The following is a 14,250-nucleotide window of genomic DNA, read 5'->3' as shown; positions in this document are numbered from 1 at the left end:
GCAGGGAGGGCGGGATCCCGGGGGCGGCCCGGCCCTCGCTTTCCCGCCCCCGCACCCCCCCCGCAGCCCAGCGACCCCGGCAGGGCATCGCCGCCCGCCGCGAGGTGAACGCCGCGCGGCAGCGCCCCCGGCGGCTCGACGGAGGAACTGCAGGGGGCGCCAGCCGGAGCCGGTCTCTGCGTGCGGTGGGGAAAGGTCCGGGGGGAGGGGCTGCAGCCCGGCCCCGCCCCCGGGTGGAACAGCCGCCCAGGAGAGGGCGCAGGTCACAGACCCTGCGGGACCCCCCCTCCCCCCGCCTCAGCTATGGGGTAGGACAGGGGGCGCCCCTCCCCGTCCCTGCAGGGTCTGGCTAGACCTCCCCCACCCCGTTACAAACTGGCCCCCGGGAGAGCAGGGCCCTGACGTCCCGGACCCCTGGCAAGCGGGCGCTGGGCAATGGGGGGGTTCCCTGCTGTCACCCTCCCTGGTGCCAGCCATTGAGGTCTCACCCCGTCTCAGTGCTGACAGCGAGAGGCCGGGACCCTTTGCTAGTCCCTCAGCCCCAGGCCGGGGGTGGCAGGCTGCGTCCTACCCTCCGCCCTGGAAAATCTTTCAGGGCTCGGCCACAGCAGCCCAACACCAGACACCTCCCCAGAACCAGATGCGGGGACTGGGACCGGCCACCTAGCACCCCTCGGCCATTCCTAGGGATGGGCTCCCTAGACTGGAACAGAGGGAGAATAGGGCGTGCAGGCCAACATGGGCACAAACGTGGCAGGGGGTGGCCAGCACAGTGGCCATACAGAACCACAAGCTTTTCAGGAGCACACACTGGTGGTTCCATGCACACTAAGTCTTAAACTTCAGGTTAATGCACAAGATTCACTTAGCATTTCATACACCTCTGAATGCATCCGATGAAGTGAGCTGTAGCTCACGAAAGCTTATGCTCAAATAAATTGGTTAGTCTCTAAGGTGCCACAAGTCCTCCTTTTCTTTTTGCAGATACAGACTAACACGGCTGCTCCTCTGAAACCTCTAACAGGAGTACTGATAACGACAGCCCTGGACTAGTGCCTTCAGCGCTCACTGCCTCAGTTTCCCCATCTGTCCAATGGGCGTATTTACTGACCTCGCAATGCTGGGTGTGTTAATTAATAGGCCTGACCCTGAAAATGGGTCTTTCACCTGACAAGCATTGGGAAAGTGCTAGTGAAACTCAGCTTGTAGCAGGAGGAGGTTAGAGTGGCGGCAGCCAGGGGGAGTGGAAGATAGACCAGTGGAAAAACCGGAGCTGGGCTGGGTTAGTGGCGCTCATTAAGCAAGTTACACAGGTGGCCGAATGGAAACGCTGGGAAGCTCAGCAGAAAGGGGTATGGTACAAAACACAGACTTGCACCTGACTTGAAACCAAGGGAAAGACGTTTAGTTAGAGGCACCATGTTCATTAAACTGATATTTACAACAGTATTTGAAAACCCTCCTTGTCCGCATGGCTTGGATCATTCAGGAGACACCCTGCCAGGTTTTACTGTCACCAACGCAGCAGCTCTTTAGGATGTGTACTGGGAAGTGTACTCAGAACCCATGATCTACTTGACCAACCCAGAGTGACACTCCCTTCATTTATGAATCCGAATGGATTGTGGCCACCTTTCCACTGGCCCCAAACCAAACAAGCCTGAGCCTCCTGCTATCAAGCTCTACCTCATCAGAGACTGAGCTAAGAGCTGTGGGACTCTGCTCTTTAGCTTTGCCCTCTTCCTGGGAGGATCACCTCTCTTTTCTCCCCCCACCCCCACCATCCCTCCTTCCTGTCCCCTTTGCTCCATTCTCCTACTCACTGCCACCTTCCTCCCCATCCCCCCCACCCACAGGGCTGCCCCTTCCATGCTTTCTTTACTCCATCCAGCTGCTCGATGCAGGCCCTTGGTCCCTCTCGCTTTTAAGCTCTCCACTCTGTGGGCCTATTCCTACAAAGTGCTGAGCTGCGCCATCAACTCCCATTGCAGTCAACAGGACCGGAGACCATTCAGTACCTTGTCACATCAGGCTTAGACTGTGCATCCGCCTGCTTCATTCCACCCAGCAAAATCCTTCCCTTCCAAACAGGGAGGGGAGGAAGTCCCCTGTTCCATCCCTGGCCCGTAGGTAGGAGTGCTGATCACTGTGTTTCAACACCACCAGGCTTTTTAGTCTAGTGCTTCACTCTCCTGGCTCAGAGCGGCAGCAAAAGGAGATGGAACAACAGTGACAGAGGAACCTGTACCCCTTCCAAATATCCACAAGCCAATGAATAGCTGGCAACACCTCCCAACCTGAGAGCCCCCCCGGGAAAAAGTTCATATTTATCACCAAAGAGATTTTAAACAGGAGTCAGTTGCACATCATGGCCTGTGTCCTTCAGCAGTGACAAATGATTTGGGGGGCCCCCTCAGTTTTCAATTGGGCCTTCAAGAGGTCTGATTTTAAGCAAGTGCCAAGCAGACACCTTCTGAAAATCAGGCTCCTTTAAGGCTTCTCCAGCTGGGCTCCCAAAATTTAGAACGTGTTAAAATAATTTTAAATTTGGAAAGCACTTTGGGCTCTACTGATGAAAAGTGCTAGGTGAGAACTACGTAGTTTTATTAAAAACCCCTTATAGGATGGCGGCATGAAACTGCCAGCAGTTATAAAACAGTTATCCAGCGCCGGCTGTAGGCTGGATGTTTAAGGAATTTAGTGGGTTGTTTTAGGCTGCGATTTTCCAAGCAGCCTCAGGGAACGTGATGCCCCGGAGTTGGATGTCTAACTCCTGTAGGGAGACACGGTGGATGAGGAAATATCTTATCGGACCAACTCATCTTGGTGAAAGAGACAAGCTTTCCAGCTTGATCTGAAGAAGAACTCTGTGGGGCACAAAAGCTTGTCTCCTTCACCAAGAGAAGTTGGTCCAATAAAAGGAGATTCCCTCACCCACCTTGTCTCTCTCATATCCTGGGACCAACACAGCTGTGACAACACTGCACACTCCTGGAGGTCGAATTGGGAATCCCAGCCTCCCTGTACGTCACATGACGTCAGAACCTGCAAGGCGCTCCCAGCCCGGGGACTCCTGCCCCGTCTCTCTCATAAACAACGAGGTCTAGCCGGGGTTTGTTGCTCGGGGGCCAGGGCGCTGCCCACGGGGCAGTGGTTCCCCAGGTGGATTTTCAGGTGGCAGTTCAGCGACTGTTTGTAGCGGAAGCTCTTCTCGCACTGGGGGCAGCGATGGAGTCTCTCGCCCGTGTGCACGCGCTGGTGTTTCAGCAGGTGGTGCTTGCGGATGAAGCACTTGTCGCACTGGGCGCAGGCGTAGGGCCGCTCCCCGGTGTGGATGCGGAAGTGGTTGGTGAGCTGGGATTTCTCTGTGAAGCGCTTCCCGCACTCCCCGCAGTGGTAGGGCCGCTCTCCCGTGTGGATGCGGAAGTGGCTGGTGAGCTTGGACTTCTCGGTGAAGCTCTTCTGGCAGGTGGGGCACTGGAAGGGGCGCTCGCCTGTGTGCAGCCGCCGGTGATCGACGAGGTAGTACTTCTGGGTGAAGCTCTTCTCGCACTCGGGGCACTGGTAGGGCCGCTCGCCCGTGTGCACGCGCTGGTGTTTCAGCAGGTGGTGCTTGCGGATGAAGCGCTTCCCGCACTGGGCGCAGGCGTAGGGCCGCTCGCCGGTGTGCGTGCGGTAGTGGTTGGTCAGCTTGGACTTCTCCGTGAAGCTCTTCTCGCAGTCGGTGCACTGGTAGGGCCGCTCCCCAGTGTGGATCCGCTGGTGCCGGACCAGCTGCGAGGGGTGGCTGAAGTTCTTCCCGCAGTCTGTACAGAGCAGCGAGCCCTCACCCTTCCCGGCGTGGAGTCGCTGGTGGACGAGGAGGCTTATCTTCAGCCTGAAGCTCTTCCTGCACTTAGCGCAGGTGTACCCCATGTGACTGACCTGGTGCTTGAGAAGGCTGGATTTGAGGCTAAAGTTTATCTCGCCCTCAGAGCATTTGTAGGGCTTTGCACCTGCCAGGACCTGGCTTCTCTGGGGATGTAGGAGATTGGATTTCTGAGTGAGGCCTTCTCCACATACTGGAGAAATGGAGACTTCCCCTGGTGCGTGGACTCCCTGGTGCACTGCGAACAACTGCTTACAGACAAAGCTTTCCCCACATTCATTGCATATATACGGTCCCTCTCCTGGGTGACTTTCCTCCTGATCAGTGGCTGGTGCAAGGCCGCTGAAGTCTCCTCCACACGGAGTGGGCTGGCCCAGGCTGCTTCCTGCAGGGTTTCCCTGCTGTGTCAGTGAGCTGCACTGATTTCCATGGCTCCATCTCTCAGCAGGTGTCTGGAAATCCTCCTCTGAGCTTCCTTGCGCCCCCCTGGGAAGTTCCGGGATGGCAGCACTGTCCTCAAGACACCACTCATCTGCTGGAATATAAAAGGGAATCCAGAGAGGATTTAACAGCAACCTCATCCCAGGACGTTCCTCATTCACCAGGAAAACCCAGGAAGTTGAGAGCGGAGAGGGTGCCTGTCTGCAGAGTGCCTAGCACACTGCTGGAGCCATACAAATAAATAATCATAACCTCCCCCCCATTCTGCTTCACCATAGCTACCTTGTCCTTACATATTTATCACCTTCCCACCCCCCCATTCTGTTCCTCCAGTCTGTGATCTACTTCCATTGCCCAGTAACATCTCTCTTCTCTGCCTCTGCGGGCAAAGCATTTCCTGTGTACGTAAACTCACCCTTGATGGGATCTGTAGGGATTTCTCTCTCCACCAAGCCCCCCTGACTTTCAGCACATGGCGTTTCCTCTTGTTTAATCCATGAGCTATCGCTGGGAGTAGAAATGGGAGATCCTGTTCACGGGAAGGAGAATGACATTAGGTTTCTCTCACACCCGCTGAACCCTTTAGGGAGGATTTCAGGGCAGATGGCAACATCTGACTGGCACCAGCACTAGGTGTGAAAGGCGAAAACTCCCACAGAGAAGGAACATGTTGATCGAACTCATCAGAAGAGATATAACAACTACAAGAGCACAGGAAAATCATGTTAATTTCCTGCCCTCGACGACTTCTTGCTGCTTCCAAGTTGCTCTGGTCAGTTCCTCCTCACCTGTGCTGGGATCCGGCGGGGTTTCTCTTTTTTGACATTCCTGCTGTTCCTGGACACGAGGCTCTACCCCGGGTTCAATCCGGGCCTGAGCATCAGGCATGGAAGCAGCATTGTCTGTCCATGGAAAAGGATATTAAGGGGATTAGGGTTTGGTTAATAATTCACTGAGTTCACACCTACAAATCCACAGAATCTTTAACTAGTTTAAACCCACCCCCTTCCATCACCAGAGGCCATGGGCAGCACCATTGGAAGTAAATGATAGGGTGGCTGCTCTTTTCTTAACGACAGGTCTGACGTGGGACTGGCTCGCTTTGTCTGGGCTCAGGAACAGTAAGCAGATCACAGGAGTGCTCCCCGAATCTGATCAGCCAAGTAGTGCGGAGCAAAACGGGCCCTGCAGGAGATGCTTTAGGTACCCCCCATCATGCATGGGGAGAGAGATCAGGAAGAGGGGTTCCCTACCTCCTTGTGGGTAAGACCAGAGTCTTCCAGAGGCAGGGCTAGCAGGTGCCTACAGCCTGAGCAATATACTGAGCAGCATCTGGCACTTCCGAGATCTGACTGATACTAAAGGAATTTTCAACTCATCTTTACCCAGCGAGATCAACGTCTCATAGTTGTTCCTCATTGTGTTCTTGTGAAGCTCCTCCCGCCGTTGCTCTAAAACCCCCCACTCCTGCCCGGAGAAACAGCCCGAGACCTCATCGAACTTCACAGGGACCTGAAATCAGAAGCGTCACAGCCTCAGCACCTCCTGCCCCCCACTGGGGAGAGTATTCAGCACCTCCCCTCCCCAGCACAGCCTCACACAAACCTCCATCATCATCACCTTCAGAGCATGACGCAGCTCACCCCTGCCTCTCACAGCGCCCCCAACGCTCCCTCCCATGGCCGTACTCTGCCCAGTTCCCTCTTAACACTCTGTCATCTTCTCCAGGTTCTGCCTTTATGCCTCTTCTCATGCTGCCCTTACATCTGGAAAGCTTCCAGCAGTGCGTATGCCAAGCATTCTCCCTCCTGCCTTCTCAGGACCCACTACTTTCATCTAGCCTTCCACTGCTGATTGAGCGTGACTTTACCCCCCTCTTCATGCCTTAGCCTGCAATAGTCCGATTGATGTAATAAAACCAAAGACTGACACTTCAACTGATCATTGACCAGTTGCATACTACGAAAACCTGTAGTACTGAACCTGCAGCTTAAGACTTGATGACCACCGTTAAAATCGATAGCTCTAGACTACATTTGCTAATTTCCTGTTCTCATTCCATGGCTCCCTGTACTCTCTCCGGATCTGAGAGCCTGTCACAGCATCTTAGCTTAAGACAGAGTGTCTTGTAGTTCTCCCCCTTTTAGATGGGTCTGTAGATGGGGAGGAGGAGAACGGAGCTAAGGAGCCCCAACCAGTGCTTCGTTATGCACCAGTACACCCAATCTATCCAAGCAATTTTGTAACAGACCTGAATATCACTGGGCTACACACCCTGTGGACATCTAATAGAGGGGACAGCTTTACTTCTGCCCCTCAATGCTAGCTGGGATATTGTTACCTTGGGGACTTCTCCCTGGGTGCCTGGGGGAAGTTTTAGGATCCAGACATCTTTTTTCTTCAGCAGGTTCTCCATGTTCTCCAGCCTCCTCTGCAGCAGCCCATACTCCTGGATCAGAGTTCCCAGCACGGCCCACTTACTCTCCAGCTGGTTCCCAAACTCCACCACTGTCCTCTCGCAGCCAACTAGTTTGTTCTCCGCCATCCCCATTCTTCCCTCTAGCGTCAACAGTCGCGTGGCATGCGACTCCACGGTCGTCTCCACAGTCACCTCTGGCCACATGGCAGTCTGTTCCAGCGGCAGCTGCATTCCTGCCTCAGAAGTATGCTCAGGGGCAGTCGGGGGGGTTAAAGGCACTGGCTGCTCGGCTGTGACATCCCATTGTGGAGCCTGCTTGCAAGGAGAAAAGAAGAGATCGGCCACAAAGAGAAAGGGCGTAAGGCCCGCTCACGTGTTCCAGGCTGTTCCATGCTCTCTGGGCCCGAGAGTTAGTCTTTTACGGCTTCCTTCCAGATGCAACAACAAAAATGACAACAGACCCTTCTCTGTCAGCCTCACGTTGGTGGGTTTGGGACTCTAACGATACAAACTTCTCAGGCTCGTCACCGACGTACTCGCTACACCCGCTGATCTGAACGCTTCTTCCACCAGGTGACCTAATTCCGCTGCCATTTCAAAACAGACGTGGAGAAGGTTCTTGGGGAACACATGCCAGGCCTATCCCACACCAGAGACTCTTACCACTCAGCTGAGTGGCGCTCCATGCGTGACATTTTTCACCGCTGGAAAGAGCCAACCATGCGTTACCTAGGGAGGTGGTAGAATCTCCTTCCTTAGAAGTTTTTAAGGTCAGGTTTGACAAAGCCCTGGCTGGGATGATTTAATTGGGGATTGGTCCTGCTTTGAGCAGGGGGTTGGACTAGATACCTCCTGAGGTCCCTTCCAACCCTGATATTCTATGATCTCCCGCACAGCCTGACCGTGAGCAGTATGACAGGTGCGCAGGGGAGGGAGGAGCAGAGTGGAAGGGAGCCTGGAAAAACCAGCGAGATGGGTGTACTGGAGAGGGCCCAGGCCAGCCTTTGTTCAAGTAGAAGGAGTGGTAGAGCCTGGGGAAGGCCAGTCAGGGGGTAACACAAGCCTGGAGGCTCTGGTGCCGCCAATATCTATCTCCTCCTACTCCTCTTCCCTGCTCCTGACAAGCACATGCCAGCCGAGCTGGGGAAAAACTGAGAGCAGGAAGAGACGGGCCCCGTCCGAGCGCTCAGTGCTGGGGCTGCAGCAGCAGCCCCCCCGTGAGAAAACCCTGCTCGGTCCCTGCTGAGGGCGAGAGACTCTGTGAGCAGGTGTGCGGGTGGCATGGGCCAGCACCACAGCCCTGGCACGACACCGGGCAGCCAGGCCTGCGCAACCAGGTTGACGCTGCTGCTGCCAGGACGCCCCAGAGCGCACGGCCCCCACACGCTGCTCTGCGGCTGTGGGTTTTGGGGGACACGACAGCCGCGGCCACCCGGGGAGGTGCCTGGGGGAGCCCGGACCGCAGGGAAACAAGCTCCCTAGGGAGGATGGACAACGGCCGTGGGGTGGAAAAGGGGCGGCAGAGACACGGCTGAGGGGTGTTTGCCGCAGCTGGCTCAGACTCGGGTCACAAACGGGGACAAAACCACTGGGGTGGTTGTAGTGTAGACGGGGCCTCCGATCCCTCATCCCCCGGCAGCCTGAATCCTTCGGCTCCAGCTCGGCTCCCAGCCGCTTCCCGGCTTCCCCGGGGCGGGACAAAGACCCAGGCCGACCAGAGCCTGGGCAACCCCGAGCCCTCCAGCGGCCAATGTCCCGTGAGGGCCCCGAGCCAGCGGGGCTGGTGGGAGCGGGGGCGGGTCCCTGCTCGCCGCCCCGGGGCTCAGCCCCGGCCAGCACCGCGCTCCCGGGCCCCGGCCGGGCGGGGAGACGCTCCCGGGCCCCGAGGCTCCCCCGCCCGCCGGGCCCTTACCTGGGCAGCGGCCCGCTCGGCCATGGCCCCCCCGGGCGGGGCTGCTCCCGCTGCGGGCCCGGCCCGGCCGAGCCCCGCTCCCGCTGCGGGCTGGGCAGAGTCCCGGCGCCGCCTCGCCACGGGCCGGCCCCGCTGCCGGGCGGAGCAGAGCGAGCGCGGCCCGGAGGGAGGGAGGGAGCCGCGGCCTGGCTGCCGGGAGGGGCCGGGAGCGGCGGGGCGGGGCCGGCGGGGAGCGGGGCGGCAGCGGCCCCTGGCGGCGGGTGGGGTGTGACCGGAGCCCGGCGGGGGGCGGCGGCGCTGGGGCTCGGGGGTTCCGGCGTCTCGCAGCCGGACTCGCCCGGGGACCGGGGACCTGCTGCTGCGGCCTGTTAGCCGCGGTGCTGAGCCGCGCCCCGGGGCGGCCCTCCGCCGCTGGCTGCCGAGCCGGGGCAGGCGGGCGGCTGGGTGGCGGGACGGCTGGTCGCCTGTTGTGTTCGTTCCCTCTGAAGCCCCTGGCCCGGGCCCCTGGCCGAGGGCAGGCCCCTGCGGTGGGTGGACCATTGCCCTGGCCCAGTGCGACCCTTCTTCGGCTGGAAGGGTTCGATGTTTGTTGGGACAGGTCAAGGTCACGGTACATAGAAACCTACGAGCCGTGTTCCGATCTACAGGACTGGCCGTGCACGGACAGGCGACAGGAGACAAATGCTGCCGGAGAACTTATTGGTGTTTGGTTTTGAATGAAGGGGTGTTCGTATTCGTATATTTGGACTTGTTGACAGTTGGTGTTTTAACGGTGATAAAGCATTATCTTTTTGACTCCCAAATTAGACTGTTGTAAAATCATTATTGGCTGACCTCCGCCTTCCCAATATCCCGCAACTGTGAACATTTACATTGATTTGAAAACACTTACTACCTGCCTCTGGAAATTTCCACTACATGCATCTGACGAAGTGGGTATTCGCCCACGAAAGCTTATGCTCCAATAGGTCTGTTAGTCTATAAGGTGCCACGGGACTCTTTGCTGCTTTTACAGATCCAGACTAACGCGGCTACCCCCGATACTACTCGTAACTTTTCACAACTGCGAAACATTAAAATCAATAAGTATTGGGGGGGGGGGGGGCTTTAAAATGAACATTGATATTATAAAATTATTTTAAAAAAAATCAAATTCTGCTAAATCTATGGAAAAAGCAGTCAGGACACCATGATTCTAGTCTCTATCTGCCACCAACCTGCTGGGAGATCTCTTGCACAAGTCTCCACTCCATGCCTGTTTCCCCTCCGACCGTTTGTCTTTATTTAGGTTGTAAGCACAGTGCCCAGGAGCCGGCTGGACCATTAATGTTGATTTTCAATAAGTCTTGGAACACTGGGGAAGTTCTAGAAGACTGGAAGAAATCTCATGTGCCAATTTTTTAAAAGGATATTTATAGGCCTGACATCAGTCTGGGGCAAGATAATGTAATGGCTGATACAGGACTTGATTACTAAAGAATTAAAGGAGGGTAATGTAACTAATGCAAATCACCATGAGTTTATGGAAAACAGATCCTGTCAAACAAACTTGATTTTTTTTATGAGGTTACAAGTTTGATTGATAACGGTAGTAGCAATGGCATAATATACTTAGACTTCTGTAAGGCATTTGACTTGGTACTGCATGACAATTTGATTAAAAGACTAGAATGATATAAAATTAACATGTCACACATTAAATGGATTCAAAACTGGCTAACTGATAAGTCTCAAAACATAATTGTAAATGGGGAATTGTCATCAAGTGGGAGTGTTTTCAATAGGATCCTGCAGGGATTAGTTCTTGGCCCTACACTATTTAACATTTTTATCAGTTTCCTGGAAGAAAACATAAAATTGTCACTGATAAAGTTTGTAGATGACCCAAAAATCGGGAGAGTGGTAAATTATAAAGAGAGCAGGTCACTGATTCAGAGCGTTCTGGATCTCATGGTAAACTGGGTGGAAACAAATATGTATTTTAATATGATTCAGTGTCAACATATACATCTAGGAACAAAGAATGTCGACCATACTTACGGGATGGGAGACTCTGTCCTGGGAATCAGTGACTCTGGAAAAGATTTGGTGGTCCTGGTGGATAATCAGCTGAGCTCCCAGTGCCCTGCTGTGGCCAAAAGGACTAATGCAGTCCTGGGATGTGTAAACACAGGACTCTTGAGAAGCAGCAGAGAGGTTGTATCTCTGTATCTGGCTCTGGTGTGACTGCTGCTGGAATCCTGGGTCCATTTCTGGTGCCCACAATTCAAGAAGAGTGCTGGTAAATTGGAGAGGATTCAGAGAAGAGCCATGACAATAATTAAAGGATTAGAAAACCTGCCTTCTAGTGATTGAGCTCTTTGAGTCTATCTATTTAACTCAACAAAGAGAAGGTTAAGGGGCGACTTGATTACAGTCTATTAGTAGCTACACGGGGAACAAATATTTAATAATGGGCTCATCAATCTAGCGGACAAAGGTATAACATGAGCCAATGGCTGGAAGTTGAAGCTAGACAAATTCAGATTGGAAATAAGGCTTAATTTTTTTAATGGTGAGACTAATTAACCAAAAGGGTCGTAGTAGATTCTCCATCACTGACTATGGAGTGTTTGGTGAGAAAGCGCTTAGCCCTGAAATCCTTCTTTCTCTGAGTGCAGTGGCATGGCCTCTCTGCTGTGTGAAGGCTGGTGTGTTCTCAGCGAAGCTCCTCTCTTGCCAGGGGCAGCGGTACAGTCTGTCTGCGTGGGTTTTGGAGCGCCTGGTGCGCAGGTGTTTCTCAATGAAGCCTTTCCAACACACAGTGCAGCAAAAGGGCCTTTCCCCAGGTGGGTCCATTTGTGAATGGGGAGATACGATCTAAATCTAACACTTTTCAGACACTTAGAGCACTGATACGGACTCCCTCCAGGCCTTCCGAGACCCTGCTCTTGGCTAGAGCTTTCCACACAGCTACATGGTTCCTTTGCCACGTGGGTCTCCTGGTGTTCAGTAAGATCCAAGATGCATAGATCCTCACATTCAGGGCATAGCAAGGATCCATAGCTACCTCCAGAGTCAGAACTTCGGCACGTTCCAAGAGATTCCTCTGCCTTTGCCCAGGATCTGTGGAGGGACATGGCCCCTCTTCCATGCGAGCGTCCTCCAGAACAAAAACAACGAGGAGTCCTTGTGGCACCTTAGAGACTAACAAATTTATTTGGGCATAAGCTTTCGTGGGCTAGAACCCACTTCATTGGATGCATGGAGTGAAAATACAGGAGCAGGTATAAATACATGAAAGGATTGTGATTTGAAAGGAGTTCACTGCAACCTCTCTTATACCGAGCAGAGTCCTCGGGGTTCTTTCCAGTCCTGTCAGTCTGCTGTCTCTCTCAACTCTCACGGGTCATTTCCTGTTCTACCCTTTGGAAAACCTCCTTGTGATGGATTGTCCCCCCACTCCAGGGTGCCACCTGATGTACTGGGGTTCCACTGAGACCACCTGTTCCACCAGCCTAGGCTCCCTCACCCTGTCCTCATATGCCAGGCCCTCAAGCCTCCTCTAGCACACACACAGGTAGGGACATGCCCAGTTGTAGGAAGACACAGACTTTGAAGACTGTGCACTTGAGTGCTGGGCAATCCCCAAGCTGAGTCTGCATGGGAAGACTCAGCTTGGGGATTGCCCAGCACTCAAGTGCACACCCCCTCTGGAGTTTAAACGCAAAACTGTATTGTCTTGCACTGCACAGAAATCTGTACAGCATAAGCTCAGGAAAATCGGCCCCTCCCTCAATGTGGAGGAAGATGTGCATAGCTTTTTGCCCCCCTAGTTATTAATTGCACAAACTGGTTTATAGAAAACAAAAACAAGTGTATTAATTACAAGGAATAGATTTTAAGTGATTATAAGGAATAGCAAACAGATCAAAGTAGATTATTGAGCAAATAAAGCAAACACAAAAACTAAGCTTAATACACTAAAGAAACTGGCTACAAGTAAAAAGAAAAGGAGTACTTGTGGCACCTTAGAGACTAACCAATTTATTTGAGCATGAGCTTTCATGAGCTACAGCTCACTTCATCGGATAGCTCATGCTCAAATAAATTGGTTAGTCTCTAAGGTGCCACAAGTACTCCTTTTCTTTTTGCGAATACAGACTAACATGGCTGTTACTCTGAAACCTGGCTACAAGTAGTAATTTCTCACCCTAAATGTTGTTTTAAGCAGGTTGCAGAAATTCTTGAAGACAAACTTCTTTTGCTTGCAGCTTAGAATTCCAGATATTCCTTTCACAGACCAGACACCTTCTAGCCTGGGTCCAGTCCTTCCCCAGTTCAGTTTTAGGTGTTTTTAGCAGACATCTTGGGCCGGGATTCAATGAAGAACCAACTCTGATTAACTCACACGCCAGCCTTAAATAGGATTTACATATGGCAGGAATCCTTTGTTTCCCAGTTTGAACCCCACCCCCTAGTAGTGGCAAAATACTAGCAGCCCAAGATGGTGTCCAGTAGCAGGTGACATGATCACATGACCCTGCAGTGTCAAAGCAGCATCCCAGGAGGCTACTCAGGAAGGTGGGAGATTAGCATCTTCAAAGTCCTATTGTTCTCCCTAATGGCCCATTCAAGCTGATTGCATACTGTCTGGTGGGCATTGCCCAGGTGTAAACACAGTTGTAATTGTTACTTTGTCAATATTCCTAACTTCAGATACAGAAATGATACATGTCTACAAATAGGATAATCATAGTCAGTACATCATAACCTTTCCAATGATACCTCACATGACTCATCTTGCATAAAACATACCTTAGTTATGCCATATTCCTATCATAACAATAGCTCGATGAAGAATATAGGATGTGGATCACACTCCTCTTCTGAGCGTCCCCCTGGTGGTGGTAGGCTTTTAGGCTGCTTCTCAGCTTTGATCATGGTTCCCCCATCTGCTGGAATAAAGGGAGGATCTATTTCCAAAGTCTCTTATGAGGAAGGCCTAATTATACTCAGTAATAATAGCCATAGAGTTGGTTGACCTCCAGCACGGGAGCTAGCATAATTTTATGAATATGCTGGCTAAAGTGAGTCTAATCTGTTAACGACATCAAGAGCCTGAAACGGATGGTAGTTAAGAGTCTTTAAAGCAAATGTAAAAGGTTAAGTTTTTGGTAAATCACTTACCTAGGAGATCGAAAATTAGCACACAACTGCATCTCAGAGCACAAGGGAGAACAACAGGGACAGAGATTCCTTCAGAGTAAGGCCACCCATGAGAGGTGTCGAGTGGTTGGAACAGACCAAGGGGTCAGGTACTCTTGGACATACTCCTGGCTCCCCCACTAACTCCCTGCCTTCCACAAGGAGCCAGTGACAGACCTGGGACTAGAACCCAGGTCCCCGACTCACAGTCATTTCCTATGACCACTAGAGAAAGCTGCCTCTGTTATGAAGCTGCCTCCGTATCAGTCACATGCACCTGTTCCCTTCAGAAATCTGTCTCTTGCCAAAAAACTAGAGCAACAGTGATGCAGCTCCTCCCCTTCTTCCGCTTAGTAAGAACTTCAGAGTCTAATCGGTTTCATCTAAATCCTCACAGTTTCCTTATGCTCTTTATTAAAAAAC

General features: G+C 52.9%; 2 protein-coding genes across 2 annotated transcripts in view; one reads left to right on the top strand and one right to left on the bottom strand.

Moving 5' to 3' along the window:
* LOC102941811 overlaps positions 1–8,854 on the bottom strand; it is a 32,093-nt gene extending 23,239 nt beyond the window's left edge. Inside the window, exons 1-6 of the mRNA XM_043541894.1 lie at positions 8,641–8,854; positions 6,651–7,040; positions 5,695–5,821; positions 5,098–5,211; positions 4,725–4,838; positions 3,094–4,403 (exon numbers count right to left, since the gene is read on the bottom strand). Of these exons, the coding sequence (XP_043397829.1) occupies positions 3,094–4,403; positions 4,725–4,838; positions 5,098–5,211; positions 5,695–5,821; positions 6,651–7,040; positions 8,641–8,664 (2,079 nt within the window). The 5' untranslated portion in view covers positions 8,665–8,854. The remainder of the gene's footprint in view (positions 1–3,093; positions 4,404–4,724; positions 4,839–5,097; positions 5,212–5,694; positions 5,822–6,650; positions 7,041–8,640) is intronic.
* LOC102941352 (zinc finger protein 420) overlaps positions 1–14,250 on the top strand; it is a 289,208-nt gene that overhangs the window by 221,685 nt on the left and 53,273 nt on the right. The gene's annotated exons all lie outside the window — the stretch shown is intronic.

This window comes from Chelonia mydas, chromosome 2, assembly GCF_015237465.2.
Source record: "Chelonia mydas isolate rCheMyd1 chromosome 2, rCheMyd1.pri.v2, whole genome shotgun sequence".
Classification (NCBI taxonomy): domain Eukaryota; kingdom Metazoa; phylum Chordata; order Testudines; family Cheloniidae; genus Chelonia; species Chelonia mydas.
This window is presented reverse-complemented; position numbering and strand designations above follow the sequence as displayed.